Raw genomic sequence first — 25,455 nt, forward strand, 5'->3', positions numbered from 1 at the left:
TATTGGAGAAGTCTGGGGTCATCCAGAGCTTGACCACTGCAGCCTTGTATATAGCCCCTACAGCGGCCACAACAGTGATGTTCCTCATTCACACGTGTTTACAAAGGAAACTCACAATTTCACTAGTAAGTGCTTGGGATGCTTTGTTTTCCTCCCACACTGATGGGGAATTTTCTTGGGTGTTGTTTCATAGACCATGCCCTTCAAAGATCTGAAGGTTTTGCAAATAGATAATTGGTGTTGATTTTGACTTTCTAGACTTTTAGGATGCTCAAACTTTCTTCCATCTCAACCTGTCTGAGAAACTGACATACCTTCAGTAGCAACTGTGGGAGGGAGGGATGATAAAGTCAACCGGGGATGCAAGGGAGGTGGAAGGTGCTGTAAAAGCCCCAATGATTCTGCTTACATACCTTGAGAATCCTAAATTAAGGAGTTTCTTCAAATCCAAAATGGAGCCCTGAAAATATGCTTTAAAAGGAAAGCTAGAGCTTATTCTGCCTTGTCTTTGTGGTCTGACCCTGGCCCAGAAAAGTAGCAGTTGCCTTTTAGGGGTGGAATCCCAGTTCTCTGAGGAGAAAAGTCAGGGTGCTGCTTTGGGAGAGTGGGAATCCAGATGGGGCTTGGGGCAGGACACTGCATCCAAAACAAGATAGGGAACATTTGAGAGTCTGCAGCCAAGGACTTATTTGTGCTCCAGACAGCAGGCACCCCTACTTGGCCCAGGCACACCAGAGAAGCACCCCTGAAGGTCTGAGGGTAGATGCAGGGGCTTTTATAAGGAAAACTCTCAGCAGGAGTTTAGGGCCACACTGCACTCACACAGTGAAGGATGAAGAAAGGAGTAGAGGTGGGGCACAGATTGGAAGGTCCCCAAGGTACTAGGGGTCACATTCTGGGATCCTGAGAGCTGAAGATGGTCTGCTGTAGTCAGGAAAAGTCTCCAGGACAGAGTGAGACATGGATTAGGCTTGAAGTGCAGGGCGATTTTGAATATTAGAGAAGAATACAATATCTAAGGCAAGGAAGAATAAATATGATTGTAATAGCAATAATAGTATCAAACCTCATTGACAGTAGACAAACTCACATATACTTTCTTAGTGTTTCCTCAACTTTGTTCCTGTGCTCACTTCATGATTTTGGTACTATGCCAATCAGAACACTGAGCTTGTTGGGGGAGGGGACCTGACCAAAGTATGCAGAATCACCCAGTACCAAGCTACACAGGAGCCAGGCCTACAGACATGGAGATCTTAAGATGAGTGCTCCTTCTCCACTTTTTCCAGTATCCCCAAAATACTGGCTTGGCCCCTGCCAAGTGAAGGATCTGCCTGTCAGAAGCTGTAGCGTCTGGCTCTGTGGTTTCTGGCTCAGGGATGAGGCTTTAGGGAGCAGAGAGAGCAGAACAGGGATGTGACGCTCACTGCCTACTCCTCTCTTCATACAGGCCTTCACAGTGATAGCCACCATGAATCCCATGCGGCTCTCAGTGTTCTTTGTGCCCTTTGCAATAAAAGGTCTCGCAAATTCCAAGTCTGCAGCAGAGAGATTCAAGGTGAGTTGTCAGAGGACTGTTTGCACGGCTCTCTGCTTGGGTGCTCATTTGCCTTCAGTCACCACGATGTTCCTCCTGAGCATGACCCGAAGCCAAGGCAGAGTCCAGTGTCAGTGGAGAGGGATTGGCTAACTCAGTGACCTCCCGTACGGAGGCTGGTGTGGGGGCTGGGGAGACTGATGAATCAGGCTCCGGGGAGATCTTAGGATAGTATACACAAACCAGGTCTCAGACAGGAGGTCTGCAGACCCTGTCCAGTTTTATATAGGGTTACCCTGATGGTTTTGGTTAAAAAAAATCATATTTGTTGTTTGCATTTAAAAACTGGAAATTTTATGTAAAAATCAGATTTCTGGATTCCCCTGAACAATCAGAAGATCTGGGAACACCAGACCCACACTCTCCTGTGGCCACAAATGGCTGGAGCTGAAGTGATAGCTGCCCTATTGAGATGAGGCCCTCAGATACAGTTTGCCACAGCCTCCACTGTGTCCTATTGTATCTCCAACACTGGGGCTGTTTTTCCTACTATTTATCATCTTAGCAATGGTCTATGTGACTTCTTTACATAGTTGGTCTTGCACCTACAGCATCTGAGTTTAAAAACCCTCATCCAAACTAATTTTAAAAAGCTTTTTTGTAGTCATCTCATTTATTTTATTTTATTTTTAATTTTGAGAGAGGGAGGGAGAGACAGGGAGAGAGAGAGAGAAAGAGAGAGAGAGAGAGAGAGAGAGAGAGAGAGAGAATCCCAAGCAGGCTCCACACTGTCAGCACAGAGCCCCACATGGGGCCCAAACCCATGAACCGCGAAATCATGACCTGAGCTGAAATCAAGAGTCTGACGCTCAGCTGGTTGAACCACCCAGGCACCCCTAGTCATCTCATTTAAACGCATGTAGTTCCCAGCCTATATCATTGACTCACACATTTATTCATTTATTCAAAAAAGTAGTTATTGAACCCCTACTACCTGCCAAGTACTAAGACTAAGAATACTATGGTTAGCGTGACTGACAGGGTCCCTGCTCTCAGGGAGTTACAATCTGGTATTAAAACAAGACAACTAGCACGTGAATTAATGGTCAAAGGAGATAACATCAGAAGAGCTATGATGCCAGTAAAACAGTGTGATGTTCTAGAGAGTACGTGAGGGAGGGCTGGGGCAACTTTGGGTGGGCTGGGCCCCGGAATGCCCCTCTGCTAAGGTGACTTTTGCTCTCAGTAATGATGACTCAGCTTCAGGAACAGCAAGTACAAAAGCCCTGAGGTTGGAATGAACTTGGCTTGTCTGAGTAAGGACAAGACAGTCCTTTACTGCCCCAGGAGCTCCACCCCCACCCCAACACCCTGACTTCTCTGCTGCTGATCAGGGCCCCCTGCTGCCTTCTCCCTACTGGCATGCTAGGCTCTCCCATCCTCCTCTTTATGCCCATTTTCACTTGTAGGGTGGGCAGAAATGAAGAAGCTACAGTCTGGACTCTGAAGGTTGGGCAGGAATGTTTGAGGAAAGAATGCCAGGAGAGACAGCTTGGAGGTCAGAGTTTTTGGCCAAGGATGGGTGTAGTTATGGTGGGAGAAGGGTGCAGAAAGGGTGAGGGTCAGGGCAAAGCTCTTGAACCCTGGGCTGCTCCTCCTGGAGACATTTAGGGGCTGGAGTTGCATAGGGCTGCCCCTTGGATGGGCACTAGCTCTCCAGGTCCCTTCACTCATCAGGCCATCTTCAATTCCTTCTTCAGTCACTGAAGTTTTCTATCTGGCCATGTAGGCATTTGACTTTGAGACCCCTAAGCTGGAAGGGGGAGGAATGATCCCTTCTTCCTTTGTGCCCCCTGGTGCTATAACCCACCTCCCAACCTGCTATGCCCTTTGGCTTTTGAAATACGGGATGCCAGCTTTCCAGGGCAGGGAGAAGACAGCGGTGAGCCCTCAGGGAGGACCCCTCCTTGCAGGTGGACACAGGTAGGAGGTGAGCCAGCTGCTGCAGCTGTGGAGACCTGTATCCTGAGGCTCTAGAGAGGGTGCCCCAGTGGGCACTGTGGTAGGGGTCTCCAGACCATTTTTTCTCTGTGCTGTTTGTGAAAAACAAACAAACAAACAAACAAACAAAAAACAAAACAAAACAACAACAACAAAAACTGAGAACTGAAAAGCACTGAATGGCATAAACAAAATTAGAGACTGAGAATACACTTAGAACATTTGGGGGTAAGAGGATCCCATGTTTCTGTTCGCATTTGTTCATATCTAGATGTGTTGTTGTCATATTGACTCATTAAGCCAGTATATCACTCAAAATTTATTTAACAAAATTACAATATATGTAATAACAATTTTTTTTGTAAGCAAGGGAATGAAAACCACTAAATTTGGGACAGTGGTTATCCGGTGGGGAGGGCATAGAGGGTTTGTCCACACCAAGCAGGGGAATAAGATGAAGAAGAACCCCATGGATAGGTAAAAGTTATGGATTTGGGGTTCAGTGGTGGACTTATGAATATTCATTAAGTTATTAAAAATACCTAAACAAGTAAGTGCCCAGCTGACTAACAAAGAGGTGCATGCAATTCCCAATGATGACTGTATGTCTTAACCCAAATGTTATAATTAATCCAATTCAATATACCTAAGGTTCAATTATAAAAAGAGACCACCTTTTTTTCTTGTGAAAATAGCTTTTTGTTTGTCTTTGTAAAATACTCATTGTAAAAGATTCAGACAATGCAAAAGTTGCAGAGAATAAAAACCGCTCAATCTCCACTACCTAGAGATAAAACCATTGTCCAAAATGTCAAGAAATCTCTCTCGATCTCTTTCTAAGCAAATATCCAGGGAGAGACGTGTGAATATAATTTGACTGCAATAAGATTATACTTCCCACCCACCTCTTTTAATGCTAGAATTCATGTAGTTCGACTCATATTTCACAGTCAGGGAGCTGGAGACACAGGGAGAAGTGACCTGCTCATGGCCACACTTTGAAATGGATGGCCCTGAACAGTTTCCCACAGTGTGCTATGTGGGCAGACCTTCTTACTTTTAACAGTTATAAATGAAATTTAATTAGAAAAATGGCACATCTGTATGATGATTCAACAGCTGTTCTCACCCGTCCAAAATGAAACAGAAAAGAACTAAGAGTGCTGGCAGTTTGCAGGTATGAAAGAGTGGCTCAGTGGTCTCAAATTTGGAAAACCCTGATCTAGAACTCTCACAGGTAGGGCCCAGCTTCCTCTTAACTGGTGGTGGTTCTTTAAACTTTTACCGTTTACTAGAAGTTTATAAACCAGACCAACAGGCAGGCCGGCAAAATGGGCACACATTCCTATTAGACTAAAGAACTGAATTCATCCTTCCTTTTTTCTTTTGTCTCTACAGAAATTTTTCCTCCTGGAGAGCCCTGTTTTATATGTCCAGCCATTGAAAGACCCCAGCAATGCACTGGTTTTGGAGGAGGCCACCTTGTCATGGCGAGACACCTGCCCTGGGATTGTCAATGGAGCCTTGGAGCTGGAGAAGAAGGGGCACATTCCCGAGGGGGTGACCAGGACTCAGCCACCTCTAGGAGCCCTCAGGCCAGAGGACACAAAGGGCAGCCTAGCCCCAGAGTTGCACAAGTTAAACCTCGTGGTGTCAAAGGTAGCCTTATCGAGGCCACGCAGGCAGGCCAGCTGCCAGACTTTTGGGGCCTAAGGCCCGAGCTTCCTGCCACCATTTCCTTGGCTAAAAACTGCCCTTTCTAAACCCCTCTTTTAAATACCAATTATTCCTGGAGGGCAAGCACAGGAAGTCTTTCATGCTTTAGTGGGAACCAATTGATCATCTACAATTTGTTTTCTGATAACAAAATCCAGAATACTATGCTATATGCTGGGAGAGAAGGGGAAAGAGACCAACATTTATTAAGTTGCTAGTATGAGCTGGGAACTACCCTACACTTTTCCATTTGGTTGCTCTGTGAACTCACCTTATCTGGTTTCTTCTCTGACTAATATTTGCAAGGGCTAGCTTCCCTTCTTGTCCAAATTTCGCCTCTGTACCTTCTTCCTGGAAGTGAAACTAGGTGAGGCCCCACCCACATCTCTGACCTCTTCTCCCACTCATTCCTTCCACACCAGCTACACTAGCCCTCTCATAGCACTTTGGCAGCAGACCTTGTTCCTGTCTCACGACCTTTGCCCCTGATGTTCCATGGTTTGGAACCACCAGATCTTCCTGTGTCTGGCTCTTTCTTGTCATTCAGGTCTCAGCTGCAATGACAACTGCCTTAAGAAGCCTTTGCTGGCCAACCCATCTATAATTTGCTTCGGTCACAGCAGCAAATTTCATTTTACTTAAATCACTTATCTTCATCTGATATTATTTGTTTGTTTGTTTGTTTGCTTATTTATTTCATGGTTTATCTCTCCCTCCCCCATCAGAATATGGAATGAGAGTTCTTTTATTCATTACTTGGTACCTAGGAGAAACTTAAATACCATTTAATGGATGGATGAATGAATAAGTGTATGTATGCATGAATTCTGTGAGGCTGACTTCTCTGTGCCCATTTTATACATGAAGAAACTGAGGCACAGAGAGGATAAATGACTTGCCCAAGATAATAGAGCAGAAAGGTACAGATCTGGAATTTGGGTTTCTTGCCTGATAGGACCACCTATCCATGAATTCCTCTCTGTCACTTGCATGTGACTTCCTTCCTTTGAGATTGTGACATCCTACCCTTTTGAGCTTTGCTAGTCTGAGAGGCCTTGGGGTGGATGTGGTTATTTTGTTTTCTATTTGTCATTTTGTGTTCAAACAACAGACCCACCCTGGGTGAGTAGGAGGGGTGTGCTGTCCCAATGTTCCTCCTTGGCTTTGCAGGGGACCTTGTTGGGGGTCTGTGGCAACACTGGAAGTGGCAAGAGCAGCCTTTTGTCAGCCATCCTGGGGGAGGTAAGTGACTTGTGACTGCATGCATGCCCATCCACAGGCAGCCCAGGGACTCCCAAGCTTGAGTTCCCCCAGTCCACCTCACCATCACTTTCTTGCTTGATGGGATCTGAGCCAATGCAATTTTTATAAATTGAGAGCAGTTGGGCATGCACCGAGGGGGAGGTGTGTTATAAATGTGCCTCCTTCTCACCCTCCAGGAGTGCTGCCTCTTAGGTCACCCAGAGATCTGCCCTCACCAGTTCTCTGTGCTTTCCCCACCCTGTTTGTAATCAATCAGCTCTCAGGGTGATGATACAGGGTGTCCCAAAATTTAATATGATAATAAAAATCATCTCATGAAGCCAAACTCAGAGTGAGACAGGTGTCCTTTGTGAGAGGACATCAGGAGAGCAATGTGGAGGGAGGGAGGAGGAGGAAGAAGGAAGGAGGGGCAAGGGAGAGGAGGCCCTCCTTCATGGGATGGGACAGGACAATCTTACACTTACACTCCAGCAGTGGAATTTACATGCCTGATGGGTGCCCCTGCCCCTGAGATCCAAACCCTCCAAGTCCAGTCTGCAGATATTCTTGAAGTCTGCTTAGTCTGCAGCCAGGCAGACATGTGCCTCAGCCTACCCTTCTTCCAGTTTCCAAAAAGCCCTAACCTGTTGCTCTAAAACAATTGAGATCACATTGCACACTTTTCACTGAACAACACTTTAAAACAGCCATGGCATCTGGTGTGAATTTATGGCCATCTCCCCAAGGGGGTTCTCTTCAGTACTTCCCCGCTCAGCCCCAGCTGCACCCAGCCCTGGGCTGCTCTCTCTCTCCCCTCCTTTCTTTGCCCTCCTTCCAGGTTGTTGGGAGGACTCGCAGTTTCTTCCTTTATCTAGCTCTTCCCTCAGCTTTTCCCAAATGTTATAGTCGACCTCATCACTTCCTTGGAATGTGGTCATATTGTCCATGGAACTCTCTCCTGACAGCTCATCTGTTCATGCTCCACATGTGATGGCCTTGCCCCAACTTCTTGGAAATAAGATTGTACTTAAATAAAAAATAGTAAAAATAGTTTGAATAGTACTTTCATGCCAGGCCCTGTGCTAAGAGCTTCCTATTTTCTCCTTTAACTTGGAAATAACCTCATGAGGAAGGCAGCCATTATGGCCAGTTTATAGGTGAGCAGATGAGGTTCAGAGAGGTGACTGGCCCAAGGTCACACCACAGGTGAGGGAGGAGCCAGGGTTGAAACCCAGGTCCACTTGATGTCAGAGCTTCGCTTTTCACAATGGCAACATTTCCTTGCAGCCTCCATCCAAGGCCACCTTTCTGTGTGGCCAGTGGTTTGTCAGTTTCCTCTTGAAATGAACCAGTCACTTCCCATCTAATAAAGGGAGACAAAAAGATGTCATTTTAAAGTTTTGTTCTAATTAATTAAAGCCTGGCTCCAAATCAGAAGTAGGAAGCACAGGTTAATAAAGAGAAAGGAACACAGGATGATGATATCTTATGCTGGGGTGGTGGGGATGGGGGTTACAGTCTTTTTTTTAAGTTTATTTATTTTGAGAGAGAAAATGCATGCACAAGTGGTGGAGGAGCAGAGAGAGAGAGGGAGCGAGTGAATCCTAAGCAGGCTCCATGCTGCCAGCACAAGCCTGACTCAGGTCTTGATCCCACGAACTGTGAGATCATGACTTGAGCTGAGATCAAGAGTCAGACATTTAACTGACTGAGCCACCCAGACACCCCTCACCCCAGCTCTTTTTTAAAAGGGCTTTTAAATTTACCAAACAGAAAAGCAGAAAGACACTAAACACCCATATACCTACCATCTAGATTCAACAGTTGATAGCATTTGCATTTTTGCCACATTTATGTAGAAACACATTTTGTGGAACTATTTTAAATTACAGAGATTGTGAGACTTTTCCCACTTAATACTTCATCGTGATGTCCCCCCAAAAAGGACTTTTTCCCATCTACACAGGATGACATTATCACATCTAATGACATCAGAAATAATTCTGTTGATATCCAGGGATGGTCAGAGATGACCTACAACATTCCATCTCACCATGAAGACCATGGAAGCACCACTTGCTAGAGAATGGGACTGGAGAAATAAGAAAAACTATGGGGCGGCTTCAAGGCAGACCTTGGATTTAGTCACAGCAGGAACTGGCCTGGTTTAGCTCTGGCTCCTGTCCCACATTCCCAGGACCTTCCCTCAGACTCACTGGTGGGCCTGGCAGGACCATGTTAAAATTCCCTTTACGTTGGAGAGCCCCGAGGGTCCCAGGGGGTGGTGGGTCACTGGACACTGTGGCTGCTGAGCCAGACAGGGTCCTCCCCTGTTCCACCCGGTCCTAAGGCTGACTCCCTTTGCTGCAGATGCACTTGCTGGAGGGCTCAGTAGGGGTGCATGGAAGCCTGGCTTATGTCCCCCAGCAGGCCTGGATCATCAGGGCTAGCGTCAGGGAGAACATCCTCATGGGAGGCCAGTACGACAAGGCCCGGTAAGCTTCTGGGAGGGCCCAGGAGGGACACAGGTGCGTGGGGCTGGTTGGGGGAGGGATCCCCAGCTGTGAATAGTAATTTGACAACTGCCAACACTTGCTATGTGCTCACTTCTATGCGTCAACATATTTCCTCCTCGCTGTGAAAGAAAGATTATTATCATATCATTTTCTAGATGAGTCAGTTGAGGCCTCAAGAGGTTAAATGATTTGCCTAAAATCACAGACCGTGGAGGATATGATAGAATCAGGATCTGAACCCAGTTGCTATCAGAAATTCCATGCTTACCTATTATATTATAGGAGTCAAAATAACCCTCTCCCTCCAACAACGGTACTTTAAAACTTCATTTGTATTAATGAATTCCCCACCTCTAAGTCAAAAGGTAAAGCAAATAGGGTGATGACGTTGTGGGATGTAGAAGAAACCAGTACTGGTGAGCCACCACCACCATCCTTGCCCTTTGTGGTCTCTATCTCCCGGTCTGGGGTTTACCTGCTTCAGACATGCACTTGGAAGTTAGGAGTGAAGTCTATTCACCAAAACAGCCCTGAATGCTATAGCTGTGCTTCCAACTCTGGTGGACCTTGGCCTCCTTTGACCATTTGCTTGATTTTATAATCTGCCCACAGTAGCAATGTTGAGGGGGATGGATGTACAGGTGTACGAACTGGTCACCTCCAGCTGGCTGTCCTGTGGGCTCCTCAGTGTCGAGTCCAACACCAGCTCATGAGCGCCCTGCTTGCCCAACCCTCATCCTGCCTGCTTCTCTTCCCAAGTTGTCCAATTTGGTTTAATGACATCAGTGAACTGTGTACCCCAGCAAGACTGACGCCTCGTCTTTTGATGCTGCACATCTAATTTGTCACTCACATTGGACAATTCTGTCTCCTATATATCTCTTGTATTTCTCTCTTCTTCTTCATCTCACTGCCAGTTCTTGCCTGCTATCTCTTGCTTGGATTGTTCCCGCTGCCCCTGCCCTTGGCTCCTTGTCTCCAGTCTTCTGCTCTTTCCACCTTGTGTCCTGCTTGCAGGGCAGCCATCCCCAAACACAACTCTCATCTTGTCATTGCTCTGCTTTCAGACTGATATAGCTCACAGGGCAGTTTTTTTTAAATATATGAAGTTTATTGTCAAATTGGTTTCCATACAACACCCAGCGCTCATCCTAAAAGATGCCCTCTTCAATACCCATCACCCCCCCCCCTCACAGGGCAGTTTTCAAGTATCTGGTCCAAAAGAAATGCACCAATTCTTAGACTCAGCACTGCTAGGTGTTTAATGTATAGGTAGTATCACCCATGAACACAAAGGCCCATATACCAGAATGTTCATATTACACATTGTTAATAGTACCAAAAGACTATAAAGAACCCCAATGTCCATCACAGGGACAGTGGTTAAATAATTTATGGTGCAGCCATATAATGAAATATTATGGTGCCATTAAAACAACACAAACCTATATATGCTGCACACGAACATATTTGACCACATTATTTCTGAATGAATATGTAAAAAACTATAATAGTGGCTGTTTCCGAGGTAAACAACTGAGAGTCAAAGATGGGAGAGGCTTGCTTTTCATGATATCTTTTGTTGTTGATGTTGTTCTGTTCAAATATTTACTAAATGCACATATCAGATTAAAAGAAATGAAGGGAGGAAGGAAATGCAAAAAGCCTCCCATGCTTTACTGTTAAATGCTGGATCAAGTCCAAATTTCTTAACATGGAGTGAGAGACCTTTCCCTTCCTGACTTGGAAAGGCTGCAGGGCCTGTGGCTGGGCCACCTGTCCCTTCAATTCTCTGTCCTTCGCAGGTACCTCCAGGTGCTCCATTGCTGCTCCCTCAACCGGGACCTGGAAATTCTGCCCTTTGGAGACATGACAGAGGTGAGTGGGAGGTGAGCACCCCCTGCCTCTGCTGTGATGGTGCCTTTGTAATGGTTTTTCTGGGGTCCTCGTGCTGCCTCCCTGGGTATGTAGAGGAGGGATTCCAGCCCTTCCTTCCCAAAGCAGCTCACGGCCCTGTAGCTGCTGCCTCAAAGCCTTCCCCACCCAGGGAGGGAATTGGGGCTCATCTTATAGTGAGAGCTGGCAACAAGTCTACCTTACCCCACAAGGATGGGGAGCTGACCTCAAACTCCACCTTTGGAGCAAGAGCAGTGGAGACTCTGTGAAGATAAGAAACCTCCCATCCATTCCTCTTTCCTTTCCCTCCGCTCCCTCCCTCTCTGCCCCCTCTGGCCAGCTCTTCCTTTGCCAGTGGGAATAGCAGCCATGGCTTCCCAATGGCGATATGATTCACATTTTTGTGATAATTGACGTCTTTCACATCTGTAGCCACTTTTAATCTGCATAAAACCTTTATAAGATAAAAGGACTATTATTGTCTTGATCTTATGATATATTAATAGCTCAGTCTGCTGATCACCAGATGCAAAATTGTAGCAACCTGAATGAATTGTCTTAAGTGAACCTCAGGTAGCTCTAGGAGGTCAGTGCTTTTATTATCCTTCTTTTAGAGATGGATACCCTTTACCCTGTAAACCCTTGAGAGCATAGAGCTCAGTTGTCTTATTCAGGGCTATCTCTTCAGTAGAAAGAACAAGTTCTGGTTTGTAGAATGGCGTCAATAAGAGTATGGACCTGGTCAAGCTTGAGGTCTAGATGAGCTGATATGTACGAAATGCCGTGAACAGTGCCCAGCTAGAGCAGGCGTTGGTTTATCATCACAGCACAGTAGGCACTTAGTAAGCATTTGTTGAGTGATGACTCAATGCAAAACTAAGCCTTTGACTGGGTGAAGCAGCCTGTCCCAGGGCACACAGTGGTGAACTAGAGGCAGAGCAGTGACAGGAGGTTGCCCTGCTGCTCTTTAAACTCTGCTTCTTTTCTACAGAGACCATAAGAGTTCATGGTAGAGCAGGGATGGGGACTTAGGCCCTGGCACCCTTGTCTGCAGAGATGACTGAGGGACTGGCCAGCCAGCAGGTGCTGGCATGCTAGTCTGCAAGGGGACCCAAAACATGCTGTCCAGTAACTCTGGTTGCCTGTTACTGTTAGCAACTCCTGACATAAGGTGTATAAGGTACTCCTTCTCTTGACAGCAACAACAGAGCCTCCTTCTAGCCATTGCAGCTCTGTCCTGTTGAGCAGCTGTACACCATGCAAACAATCTTAAGAGAGGGCTGATGATGCTGCAAGTCGACAGTCGCTGTCAACAGAAATTTAAAAGCCAAATAAGACATAAGGAGGTGCTCTTCCTTAGGAATAATTTGTTTTATTAAATAGAGTTTTAAAATGCCACCTTAGAAGTTGACAGGTTTAGAAACATTGTATCTAGTTATGAGTAATAAAATTTTAATTAACTGAAAAATCAGTTTCTTCATTCCCTATTAAGCAAATTTTGAAAAATATTAAAAAAAATACCAGGGGTGCCAAATCACTAGGTGTCCAGGAGCGTGCACCAAAGAGGTTCATTGTGTCATATGTGCCTACCTGGCTAACTTTGAGCATACCTGGCTGGGCTTGTTCTCTGGACACAGTGCCTTTGGCTGTCTATTTGCAGATTGGGGAGCATGGCCTCAACCTCTCTGGGGGGCAGAAGCAGAGGATCAGCCTGGCCCGCGCTGTCTACTCTGACCACGAGCTTTATCTGCTGGACGACCCTCTATCTGCTGTGGACACCCACGTGGGGAAGCACATCTTTGAGGAGTGCATTAAAAAGATGCTTAGGGGGAAGACTGTCATTCTGGTGACCCACCAGCTGCAGGTGATCACCCTTTCAGGGCTCTGGCCATGATTGATGACTAATGTAGATCTCCACATTTTCTTTCTTTCTTTCTTTCTTTCTTTTCTTTCTTTCTTTCTTTCTTTCTTTCTTTCTTTCTTTCTTTCTTTCTTTCTTTCTTTCGAGAGAGCCAGGAAGCAAGCAGGGGAGGCGCAGAGAGAGGGGGAGACAAAGGATCCAAAGTGAGCTCTGTGCTGACACCAGAGAGCCTGACACGGGGGGGGGGGGGCGGCTTGAACTCACCAATCATGAGATCATGACCTGAGTTGAAGTCAGACGCTTAACCAACTGAGCCACCCAGGTGCCCGATGCTCACGTTTCTGCCATTGATTCTGCCATTGATTCAGTAACAACCTCACAGCAGCTACCTCTTCCTCTCAGACTAGACCTCAAAACTTGAGGAGCATTGTAAAAAACTTGGATGTCTTCTGCTTTCCCCATGGAGAGGGTAGGCTGGTAAATGGTTTCTGTGGCTGGTAAAAATTGAAACCAAATTTTAAGTTCTCCTTCAGATTTGATGGATTGACTTCTGCTTTTGAAGTTACAAAGAAATCTTTCAGAGAAGAATTCCCCAAGTCTCATGTTCTTGGATGAAGTACAGTGACCATGCTAGGTGCTGCCTCTCATAATGCCTTTGCCCTAGATACTCCCATACTTGGTTCTGGCCTCAAGGCATTATTATTATTTCTCCCTCTACTTCTGTTTTGGCCTATTTTTTTTGGTACAAAATATTTAAGACATAAGAACAGTTTATTAAATAGTCTAATGAAAACCCATGTTTCTACCACCCAGAAGACACAATTGAACAGAATAGATCCCCTCTCTGATTGCATTCTGTCTCCTGCCTCTTGTTCTCCTCTCTTTCCTGTTTGTCATTCCTGTGCAGGCCTCCGCACTCTTACAACACATGTAAGCACCTCTAGACATGGTAAAGTGCCCTTTTGAATATTTTAAAGCTTTATGTAATTGATATTTTACTTCCTGTGTCATTTGGTAATTTGCATGTTTCACCCAATATTGTATTTTTGAGATGTCCCATGTTGATACATGCAGCTTTTTAAAATTCTCACTGGTGTAGCAGTCCAATATCTGGGTACAGCAGAATTTATTTCTCTGGGATCGACATCTAGGTTGTTTCTCATTTTTCATTTTTACAAAAAAAATGCTTTGGCGTACGTCATTTCATATGTGTCTTTATGTATGTTTGAGAATTTATTGGGATTAGAGTTTTAGGCATCCAATTGTTGGGTCATAATGCTTAAATATTTAATTTCACTAGATATTATCATGTTGTCTTCCACAGTATTTGGACTAATTTGCAACCCCCTACCTTGTACGAGATTCCCTATACCTGCAGTCATCACCAATGCTTGCACTTATGCAATGCTTTAAGATTTTTGCCAACCTGAGGGGATAAAATAATATTTTATTATGATTTAAATTTATATTTTCCTTATGAGTGGTGAAGTGGGATATCTTTTTGTATGCTTACTGAAGGCTCTATTTCTTCTGACTCTTTAGTATTTAGCGTTTTGTGACCAGATCGTTTTGCTAGAAGATGGGAAAATCTGTGAAAAAGGAATTCATAGTGAATTAATACAGAAAAAGGGACAATACGCCCAACTCATCCAGAACATGCAGGGAGAAGCCACACAGGTGATTTCCAACCCGCCCCACACTGCCCATGTAGAGGAGCACCCCCTGACCCCTGCATTCATGACATGTTCTTTCTTCCCAGGACCCACTGCAGGACACAGCAAAGACAGCAGAAGACTCTCAGGTGCAAGGGCAAGCCCAGACCACCTTCCAGGAAGAGTCTGTCTATGAAAATGCTGGTAATGGTGCTGGGCAACAGGGCAAGAACACCTGTGCGTCTACCTGGGTCCTCTAGATGACCTAGCATTTCCTCCTGGACCCCAGACAGGGCCATGTCTTTCACTGGCCAGGATCCTAGACCACATGATCCAAGTAGTTGAGGGTGGTGGGGTTCGGACTGTGCTGGTCAGGAGGCCTGAAGATCTAGGAAGTAAGTGTTGTGGGGGGCAGAGTTGAGAGTGTGCAGAGGCAGACACAGAGTGTGGGTAGGTTTGGCCTGGAGTGGCATAAATTTAACTGTAAGGCATTTAGACTTTCAATCATTACATATTTGTTGAAAGAAAGTGTTGAAAACAAAGGTATTAGAAATCAGAAATGAGGGACACCTAGGTGGCTCAGTCAGTTAAGTGTCCAGCTCTTGATTTCGGCTCAGGTCAATGATCTCACGTTGGTGAGTTCAAGCTCCATGTCAGGCTCCATGATGACAGTGCGGAGCCTGCTTGGAATTCTCTCTCTCTCCTCTCTCTCTGCCCATTCATTGCCTGTGCATGCTCTCAGAGTAAATAAACTTAAAAAAAAAAAAACAGATATGAATTTGGCCCAGTCTTGGATATCCAGAAGCTCACAGTCTAGCTCTTTTCTGAAACAGGGCAGCAGGGCAGAAAGACCTTCATTTTTAAAGTAAGACAGTTCCCAATTTGAATTCCAACTCTGCTGCTTACAAAGCTGGGTGACCTTGGCAAAGCAACATAACCTCTCTGAACCCTCATTTGCAAAATTGAAGGTAACTAGTGCTTACTTTGTAGTGTTGTAGTGGAGATAAGATGAGGTCATGCGTAGGGAAGCCCCAGGATAGTGGTTGGCCTATTAGAGGCTCTTGTCACCAAAATCATCTTTAGCAATGAAGCAGCTCGATTTGGGCAGAAGAATAATTGGAAGATCACAAAATGAAAAGTTGAAGAATCACTCTTCAGCAATTTTGAGCCATAAGTGGCAGGAACAGGTGCAGGATCTTTTTGAAGAAAATCTACTCTAAATATTTTCCATAATAGTGTGATTTCCCTCAAAATTCAAATTCCAGGAAGAGAGCCCTTTCCCCAGGGGAAATTAGAGCATTATTAGAAGAAAGGAGAGCCTTAGGCAGAAATGACAGATACCCCCACAGTGCTGCTTCCTTTTGTTGCTACTGTCATCAGTAGCATCTACTGAGACTTCAGGAACTCGTCTCTCTTCTCTGCTCTAGGACAAGAGTCTAGACAGCTGTTTTTTTTTTTTTGAGGACTTCTTAGAAGAATATTCCTGCAAAGCATCTTAGCAACTATCTATAGGCTTGCCAGTTGTCAGACGAGGAAACAGAGAAGTTAAATGATTTGCCTAAGCTTGTAAAGTATTGTAATGACCATTCTGGAACCCAGTTTTCTGGTTCCATATCATTGCTTTCTTCATTCTCTCCTGCTGCCTCTCCCAACCCATCAAGATCTTGGGAACCCCCGGACCCCAAGGATTATTGAATGGCTGGGGTTGAAACCCCTTTGCAGGCTGTGGAATTCAGGTCAAAGTTACCTTTGGCAGAGTTTTCCAAGGAAAACATGCTGGTTAGAATCAGACTTGGATGGGGCACTGCAGTTGGAAGATGAGGTCTCTGGAAAAGGGTGGAAGTCAGGGGTGGAAGGCTTCATAAAAAGTCTTGACCTTGGAAGGCCATGCAAGTGATTGAAAGACACATCATTTCCTTGTTTTCTTACTCTGACCCAGTGCTGGAAAATCAGCTCACAAGGAAGGAGAAGATGAAAGAAGGGTCCCTGAGATGGAGTGTCTACCACCACTATATCCAGGCAACTGGAGGTACAGTATGTCAGCTGCCATGCCAGGCCTGGGGCTCTCTCTCTGACTGGACCTGCCACTGAAACTGGGTCAGACTGGAATGTGTGCAGTCATGCAAAGTAGAGAGGCACAGAGGAGTCATGCCATTCATGGGTTTGACCTGCAAAATTCCAATCTCAGCCACACTCAACTACAACCATAGTCAGTGCTGGAAGTTAGGTTTCGTATTGTGTTAAAATGTACCTGAGATTTATTTTAATCAGGTATGGTAAGACATGCAGGCATGCATGGAAATTATTGACACAAAGGGAGAAGTTTATGTTCACAGGACCCTAGGAACAGGAGACAGGGCATGCCATGCAGGGCCACATTGGTCAGGAGGCAGAGGGAAGGCCCCAAGGCCTTATTGGGGTTTTTGTGGGAAGGAGTGGGTGTGACAGGGTGGGTATGCTGAGTAAGTTTAGGATTATAATGAATAATTGGGGGGGGGGGCTCTGGGCTATAGGACTGGTCCCTAGTTATTTGGAACCTGGGCCTGGGGTGATTTAGGGCAGGAATGTTGGTTTGGTGTGTGAGTTTGATGCAGGATGAGGTTGGGAGTGTGGCTGTGGGTTGGTTGATTTGTACATCCCAAGTGTGCTCACAGGGGGTCATTTGCTGTTTCTAGGAATTAGCCCTGGGAAGAGCAGTCTCCTCAAGATCAAAGCCCCAGCTGCCATAGCACCAAGAACAGAGAAAATAAGAAAATGTAGTTCATACAGTACTCTTTGAGTGTTTTTCAAACTTTATGTCCTGACCCACTAGTGGGTTCTGAAATCAGTTGAGTGGATTTTAAGCAGCACTGAAAGAAATCCGATAGAAGAGAATAGAAATTTTCTGCTTCCATTTCATACAGTGACATTGGTGAAGCCTTTATCCTGGTGTGCATTCAAAATACATTTCTGATGGTGGGTGGCAGGCAGCTAGAAGTTTCAAAGCTACTGCTTTATTAAAGGGTATACATTACCAAATTCATATAAATATAACTACAATTTTATAAACACAAAACCAAGTATATAATACTGTCCTTTTTAAGTAATTTAAGATATTTGTGAGAGTAACTGGGACTCCATGCCAACTTTTTACTTTTGATTGAATTTGGAACCTAACCCCATGTAAGGTGTATCTTCTTTCTACTTGTCTAAAGGAGGAAGAGGTAGGCTGTGCATAGATCACCATCCCTATTCCTTCTACCATGGGTAGCCCTGCAGGGCATAACATAGTGCCTATCCAGAGAGGGGAGCAGCAGATGCCTGTAAATGCATGAATGAATCCAGCAACCAATTGATCTGTATTTACAAAGTACTTATTATGGGCCAGGCACTGTGCCAAGCTCCAGAGGAGAGGGGGCATAAAGGCCTCCAAGGGCCAGTCATGGAATCTAGCTGGAGAATTATGACATCTGCATTACCCAGGTAGTAAGAAAGATCTCTGTGGCTAGGCACAGTCTCAGATGTCATCAAAGAAGGGGTGACCCTTGAGTGGAGCTTAAGGAAGGGTTGAATTCAAAAGAAGAAATATGGGCAAGGGGTTCCGTGGCTGGCTCATTCGGTGGAGCATGAGACTCTTGATCTCAGGGTTGTAAGGTCGAGCCCCATGTTGGGTGTAGAGATTACTTAAAAATTAAAACCTTAACAACACCCACAAATATGGGAACGGGGCACAGACTGAACAGGTGGGGAGAGTGCTGGGGGCAGGGACATCTACAGAAGGAAGGGATGCACCCTGGGTTTTCCCATCCTTGGCTTAAAAAAAATTTTTTTTAACATTTATGTATTTTTAAGAGACAGAGCATGATTGGGGGAGGAACAGAGAGGGAGAGGGGGAGACACAGAATCTGAAGCATCCTCCAGGCTCTGACCATCTGCACAGAGCTTGACGCAGGACTCGAACTCACAAACCCTGAGATCATGACCTCAGCTGAAGTTAGACGCTTAACCGACAGAGTCACCTGGGTGCTCCGCATCCTTGGCTTTTTTGAATCCAAGCTCTACCACTTGCCAGCTCTATGACCTTGGGCAAGTTTCTTCCCTTCTTGGATACTCAGTAAATGGGTGCATGAATTCCAAATTCAGAGATAATGTCTGTGTTTAGTACTATGCCTGGCACATAGTCCATAGTAGTACATACCACATAAAAGATAGCTGATGTCATTTTTAAGACTGAATCCTCAGGACCTGCATAAGGGAGACTACTCTAGAATATTGCTTTTGTGCCAGGCACTGGGTTAGGTGTTTGGCACACATTATCACATATCCTCTTCAGAGTGATCCCATGTGGCTAGTATGGCTACCATCACAATTTCATAGGTAAAACAGTGGAATGACTTTTGGTACTTTGCTCAGGCTAACATAGCCTGTAAGTAGTAGAGTCAGGACTTGACTACTGGGCTTCCTAACCTTGGAAGTCCTCCAAGGTGTCCAAGGTGGATGGGGGTCAAGGAGATCCAAGGGATTGGAATGGCTGAGCAACTTTGTCAACCATTATCCTTCACCTTTTTATGGCACCTGTGTGTTACCCCTTTCCTGTCTCTCCAGGTTACATGGCCTCTGCCATTGTTGTCTTTCTCATGATGGGGATTGTCTTCTTCACAGTCTTCAACTTCTGGTGGCTGAGCTATTGGTTGCAGCAGGGCTCAGGGGTAAGTGTCATGGTGGGAGTGGGGTGTGTTTCTGTGGGCTGATATGGAGTGGGGCACCACTCCTTGGGCCCCATGAGGGTCAGAGCATGGGTTAGGGAACCCCATGGCAAGCCTGAAGCCTGCCATTTCCAAGTTGACAAATGAAAAAGCTCTAGAGAGGACCTCTGAGAGCCAGACGTGGGGCTTCCCTCCCAGCTCTGACCCCCAGTGTTCATAGAATGAGTGGTCACCAGTGCAGTCTCATCAGGACAAAACCAAGAGGTTTATGTCCCCAGACAGGTCCTCAAGAATGCTTTACATTCCATGTAGTGATCTTTCCTTTGGTAGCCCTTTTGTCTTCTCATTCTGCTTTATTTAAAATGTGCCTCTGGACTCCTTGTTGGGGGCTGGGAGGACACATCACAGTTAAACACAGCTGATGTTAGTGAAAGCAGGGAAAACACATTTTACTCAGTCACTACTGATGGCAGGGGAAAGAGCTGAAAGTCATATGATTTGTGCACAGGTGATTTGGGTGTTTTAAAGGGAGAATGAATGTGGGGACTGAATAGAGGCAGAGGAGTGAAATTTATCCAGGGTTGGTGAGTGTGAATGTGATGAGGTCAGCTGTGTCCATTAGCTGGCAGTTATCAAAGTTAGGACTAATCTTCCACAGGGACTGGGAGACAGAGGCCCTATCCTTCATGGTGATTACATTTTAAAGACATGGTTTCCAGGTCTTTGGGAGAGATGCTCTGAGTTGTAAGAGCTATGTATTCACAGCTGTAAGCACTTTTTAGTGAGGGCTCCGAGAAAGGGAGGTCAGGGGCATGCTGTCAGGTGTGGGCTAGAACAAATGGTAACTTTTCCTGGTGGTGGTTGAGATTCCTCAGGCAGGCATTTTGATGGGGGGCGGGGGCTGGGGTCCTCCTAGGGACATGCCTTAAGCTGCTAGAAGCCATGCTGAAGTTTGGTCAAGTCTCTTAGCACAGGGGTTTGGTTGGAATTATTTTGTGTTGAGAGACCTGCAGTTCTCAGCCATTATGTGCCTGCTTAATTCATTCATCTTCCCAACCACATTCGGAGGTGGGTTCTGTCTCCATTTTATAGAGGATAGTGTGAAAAAGAACCTTCCCTGGGATGTGAAGTCCCCTGCTGGTACTTGAACTTGGTTCTCTAATTCCAAGCCATGTTTACCCAAAGGAGTACTTGGTTAACTTTTTAAAAATATTCTTTTTGAAATGTTTATTTTTGAGAAGGAGATTTATTTATATTTGAGTGGGAGCAGTAGAGGGGCAGAGAGAGAGGTGGGGGGCAGAGGATCAGAAGTAGGCTCTGCGTTGACAGGCTGACAGCAGTGAGCCAATGTGGGGCTAGAACTCATGAGCCAGGAGATCATGACCTGAGCTGAAATCAAGAGTCTGCTGCTCAACCGACTGAGCCACCCAGGCGCCCCAATATCGCACAAATTCCTAATCACCATAGAGTGAGTTTATCAAGCCTTTTCTACCCTGGCAGCCTTGCGGGTGCCTGATTCAGATGATCTGCCTCCCCAAAGAAAGAAAACTCACTATTTTGCTCTATTCCCACACAATGCTTCTGATGTCTATTGTGCAGTTTTTTTCTGAAAGCAACCAACTCTCTAATGCTCTGGACAACATCTGTGTGTCCTACAATTCAAGTCAGTCTGACACCACCTGGAGTTAGTGCAGACTCCCCAGGTTAAGCACTCAGTCCCACAAGCTTGTCCCTACTTCAGATGCCAATCACGAGTCTAGACCTCCTATAGTTCTGGCAGACCAGGTGTCAACTGGGGGTTCTCATGACCTCCTTTTTGGATTTGATCATCTGCTAGAATGGCTGACAGAACTCAGGGAATACTTTTACCAGTTTATTATAAGGGACATAATAAAGGATAGAGATGATTGGCCAGATGAAGCAGTACATAGGGTGAGATCTAGAAAGGCACCAGGTACAGGAGCTTCTGTTCCTGTGGAGTAGGGGTGCACAACCCTCATGTCATGTGAATGTATTCACCAACCCAGAAGCTCTCTAGACCCTGTACTTTAGGGATTTTTATGGTGGCTTCATCTTATAGGCATGATCAATTATTAATTCAACCTCCAGCTCCTCTCCCCAGCCAGACGGAGGGTGGGGTGGGGTGGGGTTGAAAGTTCTAAACTTCTAGTAATGGCTTGGTCTTTCTGGTGACCAGTTCTCCATCCTGACGCTATCTAGCCCCCTCCTCACACCAGACATCTCACTGGCTACGAAAAGACACACTAGCTACAAAAAGCAATTAGAGATTGCTCCAGAGACTCCAAGGGTCTTAGAAGATTTTATGTCAGGAATCAGAGTCAACGTCCAAATATTAGAACAAAGGATGCTCCCAGCACCCCTATCACTTAGGGAATTACAGGGATTTTAGGAGCTCTGTGCCAGGAACTGGGCACAAGACCAACTATATGTCTTATCAAACCACACTCTGTTCTCTCTTGAAGACCAATAGCAGCCAAGAGAGCAATGGAACAACAGCAGACCCAGGTGACATACTGGACAACCCTCAGCTGCCAATTTACCAACTGGTGTATGGCCTCAGTGTGCTGTTGCTAATCTGCACGGGCTTCTGCTTCTCGAAGGCCTTCACCAAACTCACGAGGAAAGCATCCACCGCCCTGCACAGCAAACTCCTTAGCAAGGTATGGGCTTGGGTATTGGCTGCTGTTGCAGGCTGAGCCCTAGCCTTTCCTGCTTTTCTTTCTTTTTTTAATTACTAGACTTCATTTTTTGGAGCAGCTTTTGGTTTAAGAAAAATTAAGTGGAAAGTACAGAGTTCTCATATGCTCCTTACTAATCTCCCAGTTTCTTCTGTTATTAACATCTTGCATTAGAGCGGGATGTTTGTTACAATTGATGAGCTACTATCAATACATTATCATCATCGTCATCATCATCATCAGTCCATGGTTTATCTAAAGTCTTCTTTATTCTGTACATTCTATGGACTTGGACAAATATATACTGACATGTATCTGCCATGAAGTATCATACAGAACAGTTTCATGCTGTAAAAATCTTCTGTGCTGTACCACTCATCCCTCCTTTCCCCTCAAATCCTAACAACCACTGATCTTTTTTACTGTCTCCATAGTTTTTCCCTTTGCAGAATATAGTTGCAAGTGCACGCTGGGCCACTGGGTGGGTGGGAGCAAGCCACAGAATGAGCTGGGTGCCTGGAAACTATCCTGCTGTCAGCAGTGTGATTCTAAAAGCTTAGTGTCCCTTGCTGGAGGGCCGGGCACACCAATGTGGGCCTCTGTTGGCTGAATACTGTCACATATAGCGTTGCTTATAATTGTCCCAAGTTCCTTTTCAAGTGGTACTATTATCCTTATTTTACATACAAGAAGTCTGATATCCTTGTGTGTCCTGATGAGAATGTATTATGGTTAAAATACCAAACTGCCTCTTGGAAATATCATTGCTCTCCCCCTCACCAGATGTTACTATGTGCAGGTTCTATGGTGGGCATTGGGCTTACAGTGGTGAATGAACAATTCAGGTATGGTTCAGACCATCATGGCCTTATAGTCTACTGAGGGAGACTGATGAGAAAATAGGCTTGTTGTAACATAGTATGTAAAATTACCTACTGGGTGGGAGCCCATGGAATCATAAGAACCTAACCTCAGCATGTAGGTGATGGAGGGAAGGATGGAGTCCAAGCAGCCTTCTTGGAGGAAGGGACCTCTCTGCTGTGACCTGAAGGGTGAGTCACATTCAGCCAGCTTAAATTAGGGGTTGAAGAGAAGCAGAGCATTTCTGGGAAATTTTATGATGCAAATAATTATTATTTATTAATAGTCAAAATGCACTTTCCTTCTCCCTCCCTCCTCCTTTTATTCGTTCCTTAACTTTTGGCCTTAATAGATAGGATTAACTTCTATTTATGTTTTGTTCTTGTGTTACAGCTTGAGAAATACATGGGGAAATGAAGTGGTCAGTTGGTCAGTTGCTCAGTGCCACAAACCTTTAAGAAATGCCTTCTGTAAAGAGTGTGGCTGTGCTGGGGCAGGGTGGTTGGGGAGCCTTGGGAGGTCTGGTCATGGTTTTGCCATTAACTACTTGGGTGACCTTGAGCAAATTGCTGAGCAACCTTCCCTTCTCTGGGCTTCAGTTTTCTCATCCGTAAAATGAGGACATGAACTAGATGCTTTTGCTAGAGCCCTTCCAGTACGAAATGTTCTTTGATCTCCAAAGGCCCTCATGTCCACTGCTTTTAGAGACCAAGTTAGGACACCATCTTCAAGAAAGGGCAGTCACGCTTAAATTCTACCCAAGACACCAAGTCATGTGCAATCGCAGTAGTATTGCTGCTACTAATCTCCGGTAATCCTGATGAAAATGGTCCCATTTGTAGAAAATAATAAGTGCTGGTATTAATGGAATTCTAATTGGGATGCAGGAACTGTTCTGAGACTTTCAGTGTGTTACTTCTTCCTCCCTCTCCCTCCCTCCTCCCTTCCTTCAATCCTATCCTTCCTTTCATAACAGGTTTATTAATATATAATTCATGTAATCATAAAGCTCACCCTTTTAAGCTGCATATCTCAGAGGTTTTTAGTCTATTTGCAGACTTGTGCAATCTTCACCATAACTCAGTAAAGTGTTGTTATCATCCCCATTTTACAAATGAGGACATTGAGACTCAGAGGGGTTAAGTAACTTGCCCAAAGTCACACAGCAGTAGGTGGAGGAGTTTGCTAACACTGGAACCCAGGAAGATTGACTATGGAGCTTATGCTTTTAGACATTGCTCTAAACTGCCTCCCTTGCACACCCTTTAGGCTGTATCCTGCATCTCTTCAGGGCTGAGTGTAACTGACATCTTCATCAAGTTCCAGAACTATCTCTTGATCTGGGTTGTTTTTGTCACTACAGGTTTTCTGCTGCCCCATGAGCTTCTTTGACACAACCCCAACAGGCCGACTCCTGAACTGCTTTGCAGGGGACTTGGATCAGCTGGACCAGTTATTGCCCGTTGTTGCTGAAGAATTCTTAGTCCTGTTTTTGATGGTGGTCGCCATCTTGTTGGTTGTCAGTGTGCTGTCTCCATATATCCTGCTGATGGGAATCATATTAGTTACTGTTTGCCTTATTTATTATATGTAAGTGGGTTCTTTGTGCTTGTGAGCTGGGTCTGTGACTTGGGATACCAGGCTGGTATGTAGAACTGGTTGGTCCCTGAGGAGGACTGCCCAGGTCACTCACTCTCATTCTTGATGCAGGAAGTTTAAGATGGCCATCAACGTGTTCAAGAGACTGGAGAACTATAGCCGTTCCCCTCTGCTCTCCCATATCCTCACTGCTCTGCAGGGCCTGAGCTCCATCCATGTCTATGGAAAAACTGAAGACTTCATCAGCAAGTGAGTCCTGTGCTGTCATCTGAGGATGATGGGGCAGTGGGGACTGTGGGAAGCAGGAAGGTGGCGAACAGAGGATCTGGAAATAGTGTTTTCTTCACATGATTTTATTCATTTATTTCTGAGCTTCCAGGACCTCATCTATAAGATGATGCATATAGGAATAAGAAATATAAGTGATGCAGGAAATATTTGTAAACCTTAAAGACCTGTAGATATTGCATACACATATTAATATAATTAATAGTAAGAAGTGTTGCTGGGTCAGCACTTCTTGCATTGTTCTTTTTCTTTGACTTCCAAACAGGTATCTAATTTTAATTAAATACACGAAGCAATAGCTTTCTAAATAACAGAATTTCCTTCACTATTCATAACTATAGGTTTGTATTCTAAATGCTTGTTGATACAAACAAAAACACCCTATGATTGATGTTGAGCCTTAATTGTATCATATGAACTTACCCATTTGTAAAGATCAATCACACATGATCTGCCTTGAACTATAAGAGGCTCATGGTCTGGTGGAAGACAGGAGACACATACACACATTTTTGTAATAATACAGGGTTAAAAATGACTAATAACATAGAAGAAAAGCAGATAAAAGGCCATAAGGGTTCAGGGGGAACTTTAAAAAAAGGGGGAATGTCTGGGTGGTTCAGTCAGTTAAGCTTCTGACTCTTGATCTCAACTCAGGTCATGATCTCATGTCTGTGGGACTGAGCCCCACGTCAGTCTCTGCACTGACAGTGTGGAGCCTGCTTGGGATTCTCTCTCTCCCTCTCTCTCTCTGCCTCTCTCTCTCAAAATAAATAAATAAACTTAGAAAAAAAAAGAGTTCAAGGGGGAAAGAGGTGGCATTGAGCCATCTGAAATGGGTTTGAAGCCTGGTAAGATTTGAGTGTGGGAGACAGTGTATATCTGGTTAATTGGAATAATGG

General features: G+C 45.1%; 1 protein-coding gene across 1 annotated transcript in view; it reads left to right on the top strand.

Annotated features, from left to right (window-relative positions):
• The first annotated feature begins 196 nt into the window (after positions 1 to 196).
• The window catches only part of LOC125916873 (ATP-binding cassette sub-family C member 11-like), a 42,727-nt gene continuing 17,468 nt past the window's right edge, over positions 197 to 25,455 (top strand). Inside the window, exons 1-14 of the mRNA XM_049623134.1 lie at positions 197 to 217; positions 1,451 to 1,558; positions 4,937 to 5,197; positions 6,425 to 6,496; positions 8,867 to 8,991; positions 10,818 to 10,890; positions 12,569 to 12,772; positions 14,312 to 14,446; positions 14,529 to 14,631; positions 16,361 to 16,450; positions 19,006 to 19,109; positions 21,590 to 21,787; positions 24,030 to 24,256; positions 24,377 to 24,514. Coding sequence (XP_049479091.1) covers positions 197 to 217; positions 1,451 to 1,558; positions 4,937 to 5,197; positions 6,425 to 6,496; positions 8,867 to 8,991; positions 10,818 to 10,890; positions 12,569 to 12,772; positions 14,312 to 14,446; positions 14,529 to 14,631; positions 16,361 to 16,450; positions 19,006 to 19,109; positions 21,590 to 21,787; positions 24,030 to 24,256; positions 24,377 to 24,514 — 1,859 coding nt within the window. The remainder of the gene's footprint in view (positions 218 to 1,450; positions 1,559 to 4,936; positions 5,198 to 6,424; positions 6,497 to 8,866; positions 8,992 to 10,817; positions 10,891 to 12,568; positions 12,773 to 14,311; positions 14,447 to 14,528; positions 14,632 to 16,360; positions 16,451 to 19,005; positions 19,110 to 21,589; positions 21,788 to 24,029; positions 24,257 to 24,376; positions 24,515 to 25,455) is intronic.

This window comes from Panthera uncia, unplaced genomic scaffold, assembly GCF_023721935.1.
Source record: "Panthera uncia isolate 11264 unplaced genomic scaffold, Puncia_PCG_1.0 HiC_scaffold_1281, whole genome shotgun sequence".
Classification (NCBI taxonomy): Eukaryota; Metazoa; Chordata; class Mammalia; order Carnivora; family Felidae; genus Panthera; species Panthera uncia.